General features: G+C 31.5%; 1 protein-coding gene across 1 annotated transcript in view; it reads left to right on the top strand.

The window, feature by feature from the left end:
- The window catches only part of LOC143066818 (furin-1-like), a 42,748-nt gene extending 28,718 nt beyond the window's left edge, over window positions 1-14,030 (top strand). The window contains exons 8-14 of the mRNA XM_076239628.1: window positions 733-850; window positions 1,874-2,004; window positions 3,281-3,337; window positions 4,801-5,067; window positions 5,581-5,820; window positions 6,333-6,572; window positions 13,945-14,030. Coding sequence (XP_076095743.1) covers window positions 733-850; window positions 1,874-2,004; window positions 3,281-3,337; window positions 4,801-5,067; window positions 5,581-5,820; window positions 6,333-6,572; window positions 13,945-14,030 — 1,139 coding nt within the window. The remainder of the gene's footprint in view (window positions 1-732; window positions 851-1,873; window positions 2,005-3,280; window positions 3,338-4,800; window positions 5,068-5,580; window positions 5,821-6,332; window positions 6,573-13,944) is intronic.
- Window positions 14,031-18,155: the final 4,125 nt, after the last annotated feature.

Raw genomic sequence — 18,155 nt, 5'->3', positions numbered from 1 at the left:
AGTAGGCCTTAAACATTGTTTCTATATTTTTTTTGCAATTTAACCATTTCTTGACCCATAAAACAGTTAATCAGCGTGTGGTTGCCGATGACCTTAATAAATGATTTTCCGGAGTTAAGAGGTCATAACCTGTATATAATATGAATAAAAAGGAATGTTCAAGGCACTCGAGGATAATATATTTTCATCAAAAATGAAAACTTATTTGATAATCCTTAGAGAAACAGATTCTTACATAGTTACTCGTGGATTATCGGATTCATCCAATCTCAATAGTTTATAAATTTACAAATTTTAAAGTTCCAGCTTTTTTAAAATATTTTAGTAACACATAACACACCATGATAACAATGGGTAAGCTTCAGATGCTCTGGAAGAGTTAGAAATTCCCAGGCCAATTGTGGTACTCGTGGTGTTGCGCAGAACAAATAAAAATCATGGTGAAAACTCAAATTAGACGAAAAGATTCCTACAAACATTGCAGGGGAAAGAATATATAATTATTTCAACAAAAGAAATCTTTCAAATTGTGGAAAAGTATATAGTTTTATTCTTAAAAAAAAAAACTATTTGGAATTTGCCGCACACGGGAACAATTCGAAAACAACGGAACATTTATCTACCAAAGACATGTCAACTTTAAATTATCCATATTGGTAATATCAGTTTGAGCCTGAAATAGGTGGAAAGTTGAATGATGAATACTGATAGCATTATATTTTGTATGTTTAGTCAGTCAGATTCTTGGTTTTGGTTTAATGGACGCTGATGCTATGGTAAGCTATGGTAAAATCTGGGTGACAGTTCCAACACAACAAACGTGCAACACATCTACAAGGTCTCCTTCTTTGTAAGTTTTTATCTTAGATGATATTGATAAATGGGCCTAAAGAATAATATTACAAGTCTGTATGCTTCTAAAAGAAATATTCACAGATGCTTTATATCTAAAAAGTCCAGATAGAAAAAATGGAAATGAGAATTATCGGAATCGCATAAACCCTCATCGCATATCAAGACACATGGTTTTAATATTGCATTTCAGAAAAAAATATATCAAATCTTGACAAAACCACAACTGTGGTATTATAATGTTTATATTTCCACTGCAAACATGTTGGATAATAGACTAATTGGACATTGTGGGTGGTAAGTTGTACCGGAAATGCATTATTTCGTTATTCCGAAATGTGTATTGATTAAAAATTAGATCAGGCAAACTTGCATATGCAGTTGTTGGAACGAATGCAAACAAATTAATTTTCAAATGACAAATTCACCAATCTGTTGCACTGACAATGATTTCAAATTAATTAGATAATATCCAAACAGTCTAAGTAATACATCGACGTACGTTTATCTTGTATTCTGTATGAACAATTATCAGATTAGTCTATGTTAATAAAGTTTTGAAAGCCTAGAACACGTTTATCCCTTTTCCTTCATAGAACACTTCGTTCTTTTTTCCAGGCTAGGCATTGCAAATTTTGTTAGGTAATTCTTAAGTCTTATTTAAAAAAAAAACGATTCCGGCAAAACATTTTGCAATTCATATTAAAATAAGATGTGGTATGATTATCAGTGTGACAAATATCCACAAGAGACAAAAGACCACTTAATGTAAATGTAAGCAAATATAAGTCACCGTACGGCATTTTATTTAAAATGTTAAAAAAGTATCATGTGTACCTTACAGGAGCACCACTACTTCGGCCTCAGATTTCATTATTGTAACATCTGGTGACTGTTCGTCGATAAACTATCTTGAGCACGTGGTCGCTGATATAACATTCTCCTACACAAGTTTCAGAGGTGCAACGAAGTTGTATTTGGTATCTCCATCTGGTACCAAAAGTCATTTGTTGCACTTCAGATATCAGGACGCTGTAGATAATCAAGCAGAAGGGAGTCAAACCTGGGATTTTATGTCAGTTCATTTTTGGAAAGAAAATCCTATTGGAAGCTGGACCCTGGAAATAAGTTCCGAATGGCCGGAAGTAACTGGTAACACAACACAATTTTGTAGTTTTGATATCAAAGCGTAATAAAACATTCTCATACAAATAACACTTAGGTTAAAATTTGGTACGCCAAATGGGCGTTTTGTCTACATAAGACTCACCAATGGCGCTCGAAACAAAACAGTTGGAAGGTAAAATGAAAGACGAAATTACAGAGTATAAAAAGCCATAAAAATTCCTTGTAAATAAAGTGAAACTGATATGCTGTTTCGACGTTTTGTGAATCTGACATTAAATAATTTTCTAATTTTATATTCCACAAACTTTAGAAAATCGATTGTAGTGTAGACGAAACGCGCCTCGGCGTATAAAATTATAATCCTGGTACCTTTGATAACTATTTACACCACTGGGTCGATGCCACTGCTGGTGGACGTTTCGTCCCCGAGGGTATCAGCAGCCCAGTAGTCAGCACTTCGGTGTTGACATGAATATCAATTATATTGTCATTTTTATAAATTTTCTGTTTACAAAACTTTGAAGTTTTCGAAAAACTAAGGATTTTCTTACCCCAGGAGTAGATTACCTTAGCCGTATTTGGCACAACTTTTTGGAATTTTGGGTCCTCAATGCTCTTTAACTTTGTATTTGTTTGGCTTTTTAACTATTTTGATCTGAGCGTCACTGATGAGTCTTATGTAGACGAAACGCGCGTCTGGCGTATAAAATTATAATCCTGGTACCTTTGATAACTATTTAGCTTATCTATGGTCGATTTTTAAAATCGAGGTGGACCAATGGTATTAATTCTAAAGTGTGAAATATATTGCATTGAAAGGGCATGTTTCTTAGAGCAGGTACAAGTCATATGCATTCCAAGTAAAAAGTAAAATCACAAAAATACTGAAATCCGAGAAAAATTCAAAAAGAAAGTCCCTAATCAAATGTCAAAATAAAAAGCTCCAACACATCAAAATAATGGATAACAACTGTCATATTCCTGGCTTGATTTTAAGCTAGCTAAACCTCTCACTTGTATAACATTCGCATCAAATTCCAATATATTGTCAACGATGTTTGAACATAACATACTGTATGTATGTCCCAAGTCAGGAGCCTGTAATTCAGTGGTTGTCGTTTGTTGATGTTTTACGTTTTTGTTTTTCGATCATTTTATCATTTTCAACACACTCTCTTTTATAAACGTTATATTAATGTATTTGGTAATGTTTATCTTTTTCATATGACTTAATTTGTATATGGATTACATATAAAAATATAAAATATATATCTTTTTTTAACCAACATTATATTTCCAGTAACCTTAGACAGCTGGTCCCTTACATTTCACGGAACTACAACAGATCCATGGTCAGGTGGGTATTACTTGATTCCAAATCACCGGCAGTTCAAGTTCCGACCAGCATGCTCCTCTACGCTAATACATGATTATAACTTTTTTTTAACTTAACAAACACTACTTTTTCACTTAGTTACAATATTTTCATACAGTTTTGTAGAAATTTGTCCCCGGCTTAGTATATATCTAGGATTTTGATTGGTTAACGCACAACGTTATAAAACCCATAGCCCCTGGGTGTTGCTAACCCATATCCCGGACGTTGCTAACCATTATCCCGGGGAACTTCACGCAAGTTTTCCTTAGTTCAATGATTGCTCCTTGTGAAGTATTGAATTCTGTAGATTTTCCATGATGTTTGTAATTAAACATTTAATTCATAAACGATTTTGTCCTATTATGCCGATCATTTACACTCATTCCATTAAATGCATCACTTGACTGCCACATTTTCAAGGAATGGGACTACTGACCTAGCTATGCAAATGACCCACGTTGACGTCAAACCATCTATGACGTAACTCTAAATTTGACTCAATCCAGTTTCTCTGTCTCCGTATTTAAAACGTCTTATATTTGACTACCTGTCGGGTTCTACCTAAGGTAGTACCCTACCCCCCGTAGGAACTATGTAAAATTTCCAAATTTCAATAAAACTTTTTTAGATAATGAAGAAAAAACCGTTGTTTTCACGTTACACTTTGTACCAGAATTTCCATAAAACTCGCCCGATTCGGACTAAGACCGGGGATAAATTAGTTATCTACGTTCATATCCGTAGATAACGATATTTAAACACCCTTTAGTACCCTGTACACCCTTCGGCTACGCCTCATGGTGTACTTGGGTACTTCAGGTTAAAATATACAGATCTACGGATATGAACATAGATAACTTATAATATATTAATTACTATATAAGATATTTTTATACACATATAATTACCTTAAATATTAGCACAGCAATGTTTATTCTGCAAGTTTGTGGAAGCAAATGTTTGTTCTTCCATCGACAGCGCTTCAGACAACTCAGCCAACTAGACTGAACTTATGTAAAAAAAAATCAGCTTTCGGTGGCCTAGTGTTACATTTCCTCGTCAGTACAATCTAGAGTTGTAAAACAGTACATGATATATATGACATGAAGATGCAATTGATTGCAGATTAGCAAAATTACCTGTCGTAAAATATCGTAAGATAAAGTCACAGAAATAATTATCTTATAAGGACGTCTAAACAAGCGACAACTCTACATCAGATCCATCTAATGGATCACCAGCGAAATGTGTATACTTACTTGGAAGAAAATTAAAGTTATAAACAAATTTATTGATTAAAAGTTTAATGTGAATATACACTACTACCGTCTATCTCATAAAAGTAATATGATGTAGAATACTAAAATGTCTGCTCCCTTATAACGTATTTTTATATGTTAAACAATCATCAGTCTTTCAATCTTTTGTTATTATATTTACAGCACAAGGAAGTAACGTCGTAACAGCAGAACCAACTACTGACAATGTAACACAACCAAAAAAAACTACTGACACCATAACAAAGGCAACAACTCCTGCTGACGCACCAACAACAAAAACAACTACTTACGATGTAACACCACCAAAAATGACTAATGACACCAAAACAACGAAATCAACAACTCCTGTTGACTTACAAACAACAAAAACAACTACAGTCACAGTACCAACAACAAAAACTACATCCCAAAATAATGTAGAAACTACAGGTAAAACAACACAAAATAATCTTTTTACATCGCCAGTTACATCCATTACTCCGGGTAAGTAGTGAAATATGGATCATAATTTAGTTAGCATAGCATCACGTGACTTTGGAATTACTTCCACCACGTGCGATTGGCACCAACATTTTATAAATAAGTTAAAAGTGTACGGGTAAACATAGTGACCAAAAATTAACGTAAATAACTGTCGAACGCATATTGTACATGAAATATTTCAGTTTAGTTTTTGGTTTAGTGATATCATTAATAAACTGCATAAAAGACTTGTAAGTCTATAGTCAAATAAACCCTCGGGTAGTTACAGCTAACTATGAGAGGTACCGACAAAGATATTTAAATAAATTTTTATTGCTGTTATTTATCTCTAATATGTTAAGAATGTTAATGCTAACTCCTAAGGGATATTAAGAATACCCAAGTGTCGGTTCCCTCATAACGTATTATCATATGTTTAAAAAATCATCAGTCTTCAATCTGCTGTTATTATATTTACAGCCCAAGGAAGTAACGTCGAAACAGCAGATCCAACTACTTACGATGTAACACCACCAAAAATGACTAATGACACCAAAACAACGAAATCAACAACTCCTGTTGACTTACAAACAACAAAAACAACTACAGTCACAGTACCAACAACAAAAACAACTACAGTCACAGTACCAACAACAAAAACAACTACAGTCACAGTACCAACAACAAAAACTACATCCCAAAATAATGTAGAAACTACAGGTAAAACAACACAAAATAATCTTTTTACATCGCCAGTTACATCCATTACTCCGGGTAAGTAGTGAAATATTGATCATAATTTAGTTAGCATAGCATCACGTGACTTTGGAATTACTTCCACCACGTGCGATTGGCACCAACATTTTATAAATGAGTTAAAAGTGTACGGGTAAACATAGTGACCAAAATTAACGTAAATAACTGTCGAACGCATATTCTACATGAAATATTTCAGTTTAGTTTTTGGTTTAGTGATATCATTAATAAACTGCATAAAAGACTTGTAAGTCTATAGTCAAATAAACTCTTGGGTAGTTACAGCTAACTATGAGAGGTACCGACAAAGATATTTAAATAAATTTTTATTGCTGTTATTTATCTCTAATATGTTAAGAATGTTAATGCTAACTCTTAAGGGATATTAAGAATACCCAAGTGTCGGTTCCCTCATAACGTATTATCATATGTTTAAAAAATCATCAGTCTTCAATCTGCTGTTGTTATATTTACAGCCCAAGGAAGTAACGTCGAAACAGCAGATCCAACTACTTACGATGTAACACCACCAAAAATGACTAATGACACCAAAACAACGAAATCAACAACTCCTGTTGACTTACAAACAACAAAAACAACTACAGTCACAGTACCAACAACAAAAACAACTACAGTCACAGTACCAACAACAAAAACAACTACAGTCACAGTACCAACAACAAAAACTACATCCCAAAATAATGTAGAAACTACAGGTAAAACAACACAAAATAATCTTTTTACATCTGCAGTTACATCCATTACTCCGGGTAAGTATTAAAGTATGTATCATAATTTAGTTAGCATGGCACCACGTGACTTGGGAATTACCTCCACCACGTGCGATTGGCACTAACATTTTATAAATGAGTTAAAGTTTACGGGTAAACATAGTGACCGAAAAGTAACGTAAATAACTGTCGTACACATATTCTGCATAAAAGACATTACCTTTAGTTTTTGGTACAATGATATCATTAATAAACTGCATAATAGACTTGTTAGTCTATAATCAAATAAACTCTTGGGTAGTAACAGCTCACGATGAGAGGTATCGACAAAGATACATAAATGAAAGAATCTTTTTTTTTGCTTTATCTCAAATATGTTAAGAATGGTTTTCCTGTTGTTCTAACTGATTTCGCACCTAAGAATAATATTGAATTTTTAAATTTTCCATCAAATAGACAAGAATAAAATCGCACAAAAATCACGGATTCGCATTTATCAAATGAAAGATTAATTTGTTGTTTGATTGTTTAGGTAGCAAAAGAGTAATTCTACGGTGACTTATAGTTGTTAATTTCTTTTTCGTTTGGATTCTTATGGAGATTTGACTTATTGACAATCATACCTGCTCTTCTAATTTTTATTTTAATATTCTGGAGTTATTCAAACCTCTTAACATAAGTTTTAAGATAATCTAGTCTAAAAGCTTAAGTAAAGCTTTGAATTAATGCATCACCTGTCTATGAAACCAGAGTTATTAGTTCTATCGACGTATTACTTGTGTTAGATTAAATTACAAATATGTTTCACTTGAATCCGTTAGTTTGACTGATGAACAAAAAAAAAGCGTGTTATAGAAAAATTAACCTTTTTCTAAAATGATATATGTAATTCGTGATGACACCTACTTCCACTAAAAAAGTGCACGGGTAAATAAACTAAAACTTGATAGTCGTCATATATTTCATGATTTAATTAGGGTAAAAATGTAATCTTAGAAATGACATTTTTATAAGTTTCCTGTTTACAAATGTAAGAACTTTAAGAAATACTAAAGATTTAATTATCCCAGGCATTGATTACCTAACTGTATTTGACACAACGTGTTTTTGAATTTTTGGCCCTCATGCTCTTGAACTTTGTACTTGTTTGGCTTTATTACTGTTTTGATCTGAGTGTCAATGGGGAGTCTTATGCAGACGGAACGCGCGTCTTTCGTATTGAATTATAAGCCTGGTACCTTTGATAACATTTGTTTTTTATACTATGTCAATAATGTATATTCGCGAAATATCTATGTAAACAGTTTATTCGCATCAAAGATTAATTTATAGGTAATCCTTCTTTGGGATATGATTATACAAACTGTACGAATCAGTTGGAAAATGGCATATACGTCCCTAGTCAGGAGCCTTCAAATCAGTGGTTGTCGTTTGTTTCTATGCTACATATTTGTTTTTTGTTTATTATGTTGTACATACATTAGGTTGGGTTTTTTTCGATTCAATTGTTTTACACTTTTCATTTTGCGGCCTTTTCTAGCTGAATTTGCTGTATAAACTTTGCTCATTGGTGATGACCGTACAATGAGCTCATTTGCTCATATGTTTGTAAATTCAAACAACAAAAAACTAACGGTTTGATTTATGTACAAACTAATGAACAGAAACAAATATGATATACAGTTTAAAAGGATAACCACTATATTACAGTCTTTAGCCTGGGGCAGGCATATACATAATGTGGTGGGTAAACCCTGCCCTTACTTTGGAGAGTAGTGTAACAGCATGACACAAAACAAATTATAAATATCAGTTGAACGGGAAAAATTAGCTTATCCGTTGGATACAAATCACAAAACAAAAAAAAAACTGTATAAAAGGACTTAGTACTGATCTTAGAGTACTCGCTGTTACTGAAAGAGAGCTCAAAGCTCGTTGCATCAAATAACATTTTCAAAATTAAAAACTAAAGTATATAGCAGTTCACATCCAACATTCAGTGGAATTAGTTAAAGACGTAATTAATAGCAATTCTCTGTAATTACCAACCAAGTTGCGGCACGCATAGTCTCAGATTTTCTTGAAACTTGGTCTGTTGGTAGCTATCGATAAATTAACAAGAAAAATGTTGACAAAAATTTTGTTTATGCCCTCGTTGCCATGGTTACGGGTCCCCTTGGATTTTGCCTCAAAAATGCACATTTTGAGGATTAAACATGACCCATTTTAAGCAGTTATCATGCATACATTTCAAGTTTTTTGAATATTTTGACTATAATTCATTAAAATATAACACTTTATGAGTAAGATGAAAGATACAATTTATTTCTGACAAAAGGGAAAGAAGGGGGCAGCACTGGTTCAAATAGTGGAATTTTCAATGTATTCAAAAAGGCAAATTATAGGCATTTTGCATAACATAATTTTACACTTTTGCATCCACAACCAATTATACTAAAGTGATAAATGTAAATTATGACTGTTGCCTAGGATTAATTTATCATTAAAGGTTTGGGAAATAGGTTGCTAGGGTGGTTGCTATAGGAACATAAAAGTGTAATTTTTTGGTATTTTGAAGAAAAATTTTGACATTCTTATTTTAAATAGTTTAAAAAGAGTGACAAATACAAAATAAAAATCACTTGGGACATGTTGTGCATTCAATGACCTGAAAGTTGACCTCAAGGGCAAAGGTTATTAATGACCTTGACTTTGACCTTTGGTCTTTTTGTATTTAATTTTGTTGGAAATTTTATCAAATAAACCCCAAAAGTATTTAGAAAAAGTGTTTAGATACAATTTTGCTTACATTTTGCTAGAAAGTAAAATGCCAGAAGTCAAGGTCATGTTAAAAGTTCTTAGCAACGACCCTTACTTGATATAAAAGTACCTAGCAACCATACATAGTTGGGTTCAGATTGATATTAACTATGATATACAAGCTAATTAAAAGTTGAGGGGTCAATATTTTCAATATAAACTTTACCAGCCATTCTCACATAATCAGAAAATGCATAGCAACCATCCTTGTATTGGTGCTTTACTAAAGTTATAATTCATTCTTCCATTTAGACTCTCAAATTTCCTTAAAAAACAGGTATTGTGTTTCTTAAATAATTCACATACATGAGTTTACTCTGTTCTTAATCTTGAATCTTCAACGCATGTAAAAAGGTAATGTAACAAAACATTATTTTTATTAAATCTTATATGGATAAATGAACAATTTCATAATAAAAATTACCAACAAGACTCAATCATTTATCAATCAAAATATTCGAAAATATCATTTTACTCCATATAGGCGTTTTGCCTTTTAATGAATACTAGTACTAAAGGAGAAAAATTCAAATTACAGCATTTTTTCTTGTTTCCTTATCCTAGTTATGTACTCTTTTTTAGTTACTCTTGTAGCTATACTTAGCTTATTCTATATTGATATATATTTATGTTGATACTAAATGACGATAGTTATCCCAAATTGACTTTCAAGGGTATTTACTCTTATTAGGGGTTGTCAAATGAATTTAAAGTAGATTAATGGTATACTGCCATCTAAGATTGCACAATCACAGTACAAATTGGTCTGGTTATTTGCCTAAATCGCAGAGGAGAAGGTACCTATGAAAAGGGGCTTTTTTTGCCCCCTCTCAAAAGAAGTCTTAATTCATACTATTGCTAGACTTATTATAGAATTTAAAAAAAAATGATTTTTTTTTGTTCCGGTAAAAAGAATGTTGCCTAGCAACCATTTTTACTACATAATCTAGCATAATTAGCACATACGAATGGATGTATCTGTACAAATAACCATATTTTCCAGATAAGATGGTTGATTTGAGAACAACTTGAAGTTACAAATGAATAGTCTCTTCAATTTGAGTTCACAAATTGCTTAGCAACTACTTAGCAACAGAAATATTCCTGAGCAACGGTTAATAAAAAGGTGATTTGTGACCACTGAACTATGAATCTAGCAACATCAATTTAATAAAAATGAAACAATTGTCCTTATTTTTTTACTACAGTTTTTCTTTTCAAGTGAGCCATTTAAGAGGAGATAATTCTTTCAATAAAAAACAATATACTGGACTAATAGTGATTTTTTTAAATTATTACTTGTAGCGAGAAAACGAGTTCAGTGATACCATTGTTTCTTTTTATTTTCTTAAAACATATGATGAAACATGTCTTCCTACAATTATGCAAAATTCTATCTCAAAGAATTTTATATGCACACAAGTGTGTTTTTTCAAGAACAATCTAACCAAATATAGGCAATTTTCAATGACTCGTAGCTTGAAAAATAGCAAAAAGTCTATTTAATTCTATTTAATTCTATTTAAATGATATATCTTAACCATGTTACATTATTTGTAATCGTGTCTTGTTGATAGATTCTTTCTGCTATAATATGGTATTTTTGATATTAGGCAAAGACGCACACACATTCTTTATAGGACAATAACTACAATAAAAATCAGCTGACGATTTCGACGAAGAAGATCTAGTGCTGCTGATAATCTATTTTTCTCTATTTCTCTTTAATTGTTTTCAAGATAATAGACAAAAAACATAAATGGGGAATGTATATTTGTGTTAAAGATTTGAACTGATTTGGTCATTACAAATACTTAAATTCAAGTTCAAATATGGAAATAAATCCAATTTGCTATTACAATTCATTTTTAGAATGTTTTCAGTCTAAAATGGAATTTGTCGAATTCATGTCTTGTCTCAACATTAATTTTGTATAAGTAAGTGTTCAATTTCTTAACGCTTGTTTCACTGTGTTGTCAAAGACGACTCATATTTATCTAACACACTTTCTTCTTTCTTATAAATAGCGATAGATTATACTTTTTAAGCAAAGGTTATAATTCTATATTTTGGGACCAAAAGGGGTCCTGATTGGCCTGTTTGATTACTAAATCTCAATTGGAACTGAGACTCTGTTAAAATAACTTTTGCTAAACACACAACGTATTTTTTAATATTTCTTTTACTCTTCCACTGCTGATATACAAAAAAATCAATGCATAGATGCAGGGTAGTTATATTAGTTCGGAAAGAGCATTTTATCTTTTGTGATGAGGATGATGGAAGTTTAACGAAATGAATGTGATAGTGTCTTGATCAGAAGATAAATAATATTGCCCAAAACATGCTAAAAACCAATTTCTGTACATTTAGAAGCACATCTAAAACTATTTAAAATACAAAAACAGTGTGTACGCAATGAAAAAAAAATCGACGAAAAATATGAAATAGTCAAGCCTTATAAGTTATAACGAGTGAAAATGAATATATTGTCTATGCATAACTTCTTTGCTTGAAAGGCCAACTCCAACCAAAATAAACTGGCCGATCTCTTAGCAGTTATATTCATTTTCTGTTCTTCTTGTAGATATAAATAATTTGTCTTTAAATAACATTTGGTTGTCTTCTGTGGAGTTGTCTCATCAGCCGACATCTTTAAAATTGTTGTATATATGTGTAATAAGTCTCATGAAATTAAATTTGCTATATTATTTACTTTTCCGGGTTAGACATGCGTTTTTGATATTATATTTTTCTTTTTTTTTGTCCAAATGAAATCTAAAATAAACTCTTGCTGTGCAGTTTTTCTAAATAATTAATTGGTTGCTATGCACTTTTTCAATATAAATCGATGGTTGCTAGGCATTTTCCTAATAGAAATAAATGGTTGCTAGGCAGTTTTACATTTTACAGGAATGATTGTTTACAACTAATGTGATGACACCCTCTAGACCTTTGAAGTTAGGTCTATTGAAAAGTTTATATAGTTCTGAATGAAAACATGTATGGTACATTTTTGATCAAATAAGGGTTGTTGCTAAGCACTTTTGACATGACCTTGACTCTTTATTTTTCATATGTTGATAAACAGTGACTTAAAAACATCCTGATAATTTTCTCCATGTATAGCAGCCTCTTTCTATTATATTTCCTTTCAGAATTCAATTAATATACACAAGGTCAAAGGTCAAGGTCAGCAATGACCTTTGACCTTTGGACAAATTTATGGTAATTTAATTGCCAATAGTTTGCACATCATAGTCATTCAATACTTATTTCTGTTTGTGGATTATTTTAATAAAATGGCTACATTTTAGTGGTAAAAAGGCAAAAATGACACATTTTTGTTTTCATAGCAACCAACCTAGAACCTTATTTCCCAAACATTTTGTTACAATTTTTTTATTAGAAACATTGATACTTTTTATTCATAACCCCAGGTTAAATGGAGGTGGATGCAAAAATGTCTAATTTGTTCATACAAAATGTGTAAAATTTGTGTTCTGAACTATATTGAAAAATGACCTCTGCTTCTGCGGTTGTGACAATATTCAGCCAAATATTTTTTTATATACAACATTTCTATTTTGTTTGTTAAGTTTCATGTTTCTAAAAAATATTTACAAATATTATTAAATACAACCTAGTTTTGAAAACGAATGACTGCAAAGTAGTTGTTTTTTGGATGCAAAATTCCTCAAAATTTGCAAGAAATCTCATTCACTTGGTTGACATGGCAACCATGACCTAGCAACATTTGGGTGGGCATTTTTCTTACTTTTTTACATGATCACATGTTTTGGCTAAGTTTCATGAAAATCGGTGACTATGCGTGCCACCCCCCTATATAAAATGGTTGGTGGTTACAGAAAATTGCTCTTAACAATTAGAGAAAAAGATTATTGTGCATTGACAAAATATAGAGACTTTTGTTTCCATTTCTTAAGCGATTCTAAATCATGAGCTGAAAAAGATGAAACCCTCGAGACTAGAAATTGGTATCAAATCGTTCTTAGAATTACTATTCTTATTTCGAACCACCACCAAACCAATTTATTTGGATGCCCTTCGAAACATATTTAGAGCCTGAGGTGTGGATAGAGAAAAACAAACTCTTTTTTGTAAATCAAATGATGTTTAAACAGTGGCATTAAATAGTTCTTAAATCAAACAAAGGCAACAATAGTATAAAGCTGTTCAAAAGTACCGGATCAATTAAGATAAAACAAATTCGGGTTAAAAACTAAAATTAAGAAAAACACATCAACACAGATCAGGAAAACAACGAAACAACATTAATCCTGAAGTGCAACAAACAAAAACGACAATGAATGCAACATACATAGACAAAGTAAATTCACAAAAATACCGAACTCTGATGAAAATTCGAAAAGGGAAGTCCCTAATAAAATGGCAAAATTAAAAAATCAAACACATCAAACATATAGGCATCAATTGTCACATTCCTGACTTGGTATATGCATGTTCTTAACATGCTTAAGTAGAAACTTTTCCTAATTGTAGTGTTCTTTTTCAGTGAACAATGATTCAGCTGTTATAGCCGGAACAGTTACAAGTGCTGTTATAGTGCTTGTCGTTGTCGCATTCTTTGTAATACTTTAGGTATGTTTTTATACATATTTTATTCATTAAGATATGAGAAGGATTGAGCAACAGGCACAGCCTATAAAAGATCTCTCCATATTACATTTACAATGTATATTTCAAAGAAGCAACTGTTTTTGAAACAATAAAATATAATGGAACAAGCATGCTTCTTATGGGAACACACTAGCAAATATATGTTTACAGTGCTTTTTGTAATTTTCTTTTTGTAAAGTATATTTAAGTATGTACTAGGCAATTACTCAGTTTTTATTCTTGAAACCTTGAAACATGCAAATATCCTTTATAAATCATTAGAAATATATAGTTTGAGATGTTAAGTTGGTAGACTCCCAAACAACATTTTCTAAGAATAACTTGTGACTTTCATCATGTCGCAATTAAAATCACCATAAAAAGAAAATGGCAAATTACAATCAAACGCTTTATCTACTGACTCACTGAATAAGTCCAATATATGAGAATCAGAGTGTGGAGGCCGGTATAAAAAACAACTTAAATTTGTTCATCTCTACAATTCCTTATTTCAATCCAAAATAATTCAAGATTTATTACTTAAAAATGTCATTCCGTATAATAAAATGTAGACTATTTTTCACATTTTTCACATAAATAGTCACAACTCCGTCATATCTTAATATGTTTTTTTCTATCTAAACTAATAGGTTAATAACACCCATTTAATTTAATTTTGTCATCATTAATTGACCTGTCAAGATGAGATTCTGATATATACTCAAATTCTCATATGCATGTATTAATGAGATCTAACTTAAGAAGTAAACTGCACACATTATTGTTTATTATTTCCAAATTCTTTTTATTACTATGATCAGGACCTAGAGTTTATGCAACAAATTCAAATCAAACCTTCATGGGCGCCATTTTTCTTTTTTTAATTCAGGTTTGTTGTGGTACCGCTGCTGGAACACCTGCCGTACATCCAGCAATCTAGGAAGAAGATTACACTAGACAATGATATTAGTATACACATAATAAAAAAAAAAAACCACTGACATACGGACATTGTCAAACGGATACTTCTTTCTTAATTATAACAAAACATCGAAGCTGTATATCTACATTGATCTAACAATACAAAATGTTCAACGTTTAACTTTAAGAGAGAAAATCGTTATTGTGCTTTGATCTGGTGCAACAATTGGTTGTGTTGTCCAAAAACTAGTGTAAACATTACAAGCTCTTATATTTGTTTTTACTTTGATTGACCTAAAATGTGAAAAAAACTTGCATGCAAAGTACAAATGAAATACATGTACACATAATTTTTTGCAGAGTGATATATTTGCTGTTATTTTCTCTAAGTATTGTTTCCAATAAGACTTGAAATAGTTGCAAATTTGGATTATATTGTGCTGAGAAAATAAGGAGACATACTGTATACTTACTTGTTTTTAACCTTGTTTCATGGGTTTGTGGGTCTCTAATTGGCAATTATGTATCAGATTTTTTTTTGTTTTTATATTGGAACTGTAATTTTATATTTGTTTACTTTTGTTTATTTTTCCATTGATTTATTAGAAATTTGATTGTTATATTAACACGTTTCAACAATGATTTAATTCTCCCAGTTTTAATAAGTTTACTTGCTTGCTCAATTGATTTCAGGCTATAGGTTACTACATTTTAAGCTTATATCTTGTTTTTTAGAAATGGAAAATTCAAATTTTATTGAGCGATAACTGAAAAATAAATCACAGATTCTGATCCCTTTCGAATTGAGAATTCCCTATCTAGCTTTAACATGGGAAAATCAAACTTTTCACATCGAAAATTATTGTATTACATATACATAATTGTACTTACTTTTTATATGTCTTCATAGTTGCAATGTTAACATTTGCATTCTTATGACACACACCAGTTTAAAGGAAATCATTATTACAAATTATAACTTCCTTTTATTCTTCACTAAGGCAAAGTACTTGAAGAAATTGGAGATTTCTAGCATACCGTTTGGATCGGTCTCAAGCAAATGATCTCCCGAAGAATGGCAAATTATCCCTCTGTCCCGTAGTCACAATTGGTCTCCAGCAAATGATCTATCGGATAATGGCAAATTATATCTCCATCCCGTAGTTACAATCGGTCTTCTCCAAATGATTTATCGGGGAATGTCACTTCTAACATGCAAGAATCAAACTCGGTCTCCAGCAAATGATTTATCGGAGAATGGCAAATTATAACTCCATACCGTAGTCACAATCGGTCTCCAGCAAATGATTTCTCTAAGAATGTCAATGTGTCCTAACATGCAAGAATCATACTCGGTCTTCAGCAAACGATCTATCGGATAATTTCACTGTGTTGTTTGCTTCGTTTTAGTTATTTTAAATTTCTAAATAATGTTTAAAAACTTATTTAACACTTTTTGGTCAGTTTCATTCTCTACCCAAACATTTCTACGAATTTTCTTTGATAAGACATTTGGAAAACATGCTTCCATATTTTGTTATACATAAAACTTATGTGATTTTTTTGTAGTTTACTATATCTGGTGATATTCACTTAGTATTATTGTTTATATTTTTTAAATCGTGTTATGTGGTTATGATTTAATACTGTATTGTTTATAATATTTGGCATGGTGTCCAGAATGCATATGTGTTCTTCCATATTCTTGATTTTTATCTATATAAGTTGTTCTGTTATGTCATATGGGAAACAAGGCAAATGCGTATATTATGTATAATTATGTAAATGCAACATAGGAAGAAGTTTAACCGTTCAACTGATACCTGAAAAGATTCAATCGTTACTACTGTCGCAAAACATGCTACCTGATCTAGTTAAGATTGACAGCTGTTTTGCACATGACAATCAGGATTGAGTCAAAGACTTGTTGGCTTGGAAATAAAAAACTATGCCCGAGTACAGTGATTTGCCCTCTTGATTATTACATGTATTACATTACACTCTTAACTACATGTAGGTATCATGCAACAGGAAAAGTACCATTAGTTTTAATCCAAATTATCATGGTATAATGCATATTCTTAAATCAGCAAAACATCTTTGTCATATACTAGTACCTGTAATATTCTCAGCTGTACATTAAAGGAACATCACTATTATGCAGATGCATCTATAATTACAATCTCTTCACCAAACACCAATGCAAATGTCAGTAAGATTTAGTATGCAAAATTCTCAAATTAATCAAACTCTTGACTTTACATCTATACTTCACACACACTACATTCAGAAATTTTGGAGTATAAATGTCTTTGGCATCTAACTTTAGAAAAATAATGCAAATGAGTAAAACGTTTGACGTAACATTTCTGAAGTTATAAAGACCCAATTTTGTGAAAATAAGAAATTCTTCATGTAATGTTTGACGTCTCAAAGGAGTAGGTCCGGTAAGGACCGTTTTTGGCCTCAAATTTCAGGTTCATCTGACGAAAGATTTTGACCTCTTTTTAAACACTTTAGTGTCTATTTCATTTGAATCAATTACTTGATATGAAAGATTTTAACTGATTTAGTCATTAAACACGATCCGATTCAAGCTCAAATATGAAAAATCTACCAAATATGTCGAAAAATGTCACTTTTCAGCTTGTTTTTGTCAAAAATGAAAGTGGCCGCATCCGTGTTTATACAAAACATTTTTATATGTTATGTATTTTCATAAAATACAACTCACAATTCAATATCAAGGATGAACACGAATGCGGCCACTTTCGTTTTACACGAAAACCGTCTAAAATTTAACTAAAATGATAGAATTGTTAAGATTTCAGTAATTTATCGTGACTTAACGGTGCTAGTACTCGATATATGTGCATTGTATTGCCAAAAACAACCAATATTTATGTAGCAGAAGCATTCTACTGTTAAATAAATAACTAAAAGTTTACATTTTAACAATTTTGTAAAACTTCTATATTTTGGGGCCAAAAGGGGCCATACCGGACCTACTACTTTGTGAAATCGAGAGTAGTGCGTATCTTTGATTTTCAATTTTCCTATCTTATTATTTGAAATAATCTTATAATTTGAAATAATCTAGTCTTAGACTTTTGATTTTTGACTATGTGGTTGAAATCTCTTTTGTCAACAATAATGAAAATGTTTTGGTAACATTTGCAGTAATCA

The sequence above is a fragment of the Mytilus galloprovincialis genome, chromosome 3 (assembly GCF_965363235.1).
Source record: "Mytilus galloprovincialis chromosome 3, xbMytGall1.hap1.1, whole genome shotgun sequence".
In the NCBI taxonomy this organism is placed as follows: Eukaryota; Metazoa; Mollusca; class Bivalvia; order Mytilida; family Mytilidae; genus Mytilus; species Mytilus galloprovincialis.
Note: the sequence above shows the minus strand (reverse complement) of the source record. Positions and strands in the feature narration are given on the sequence as shown.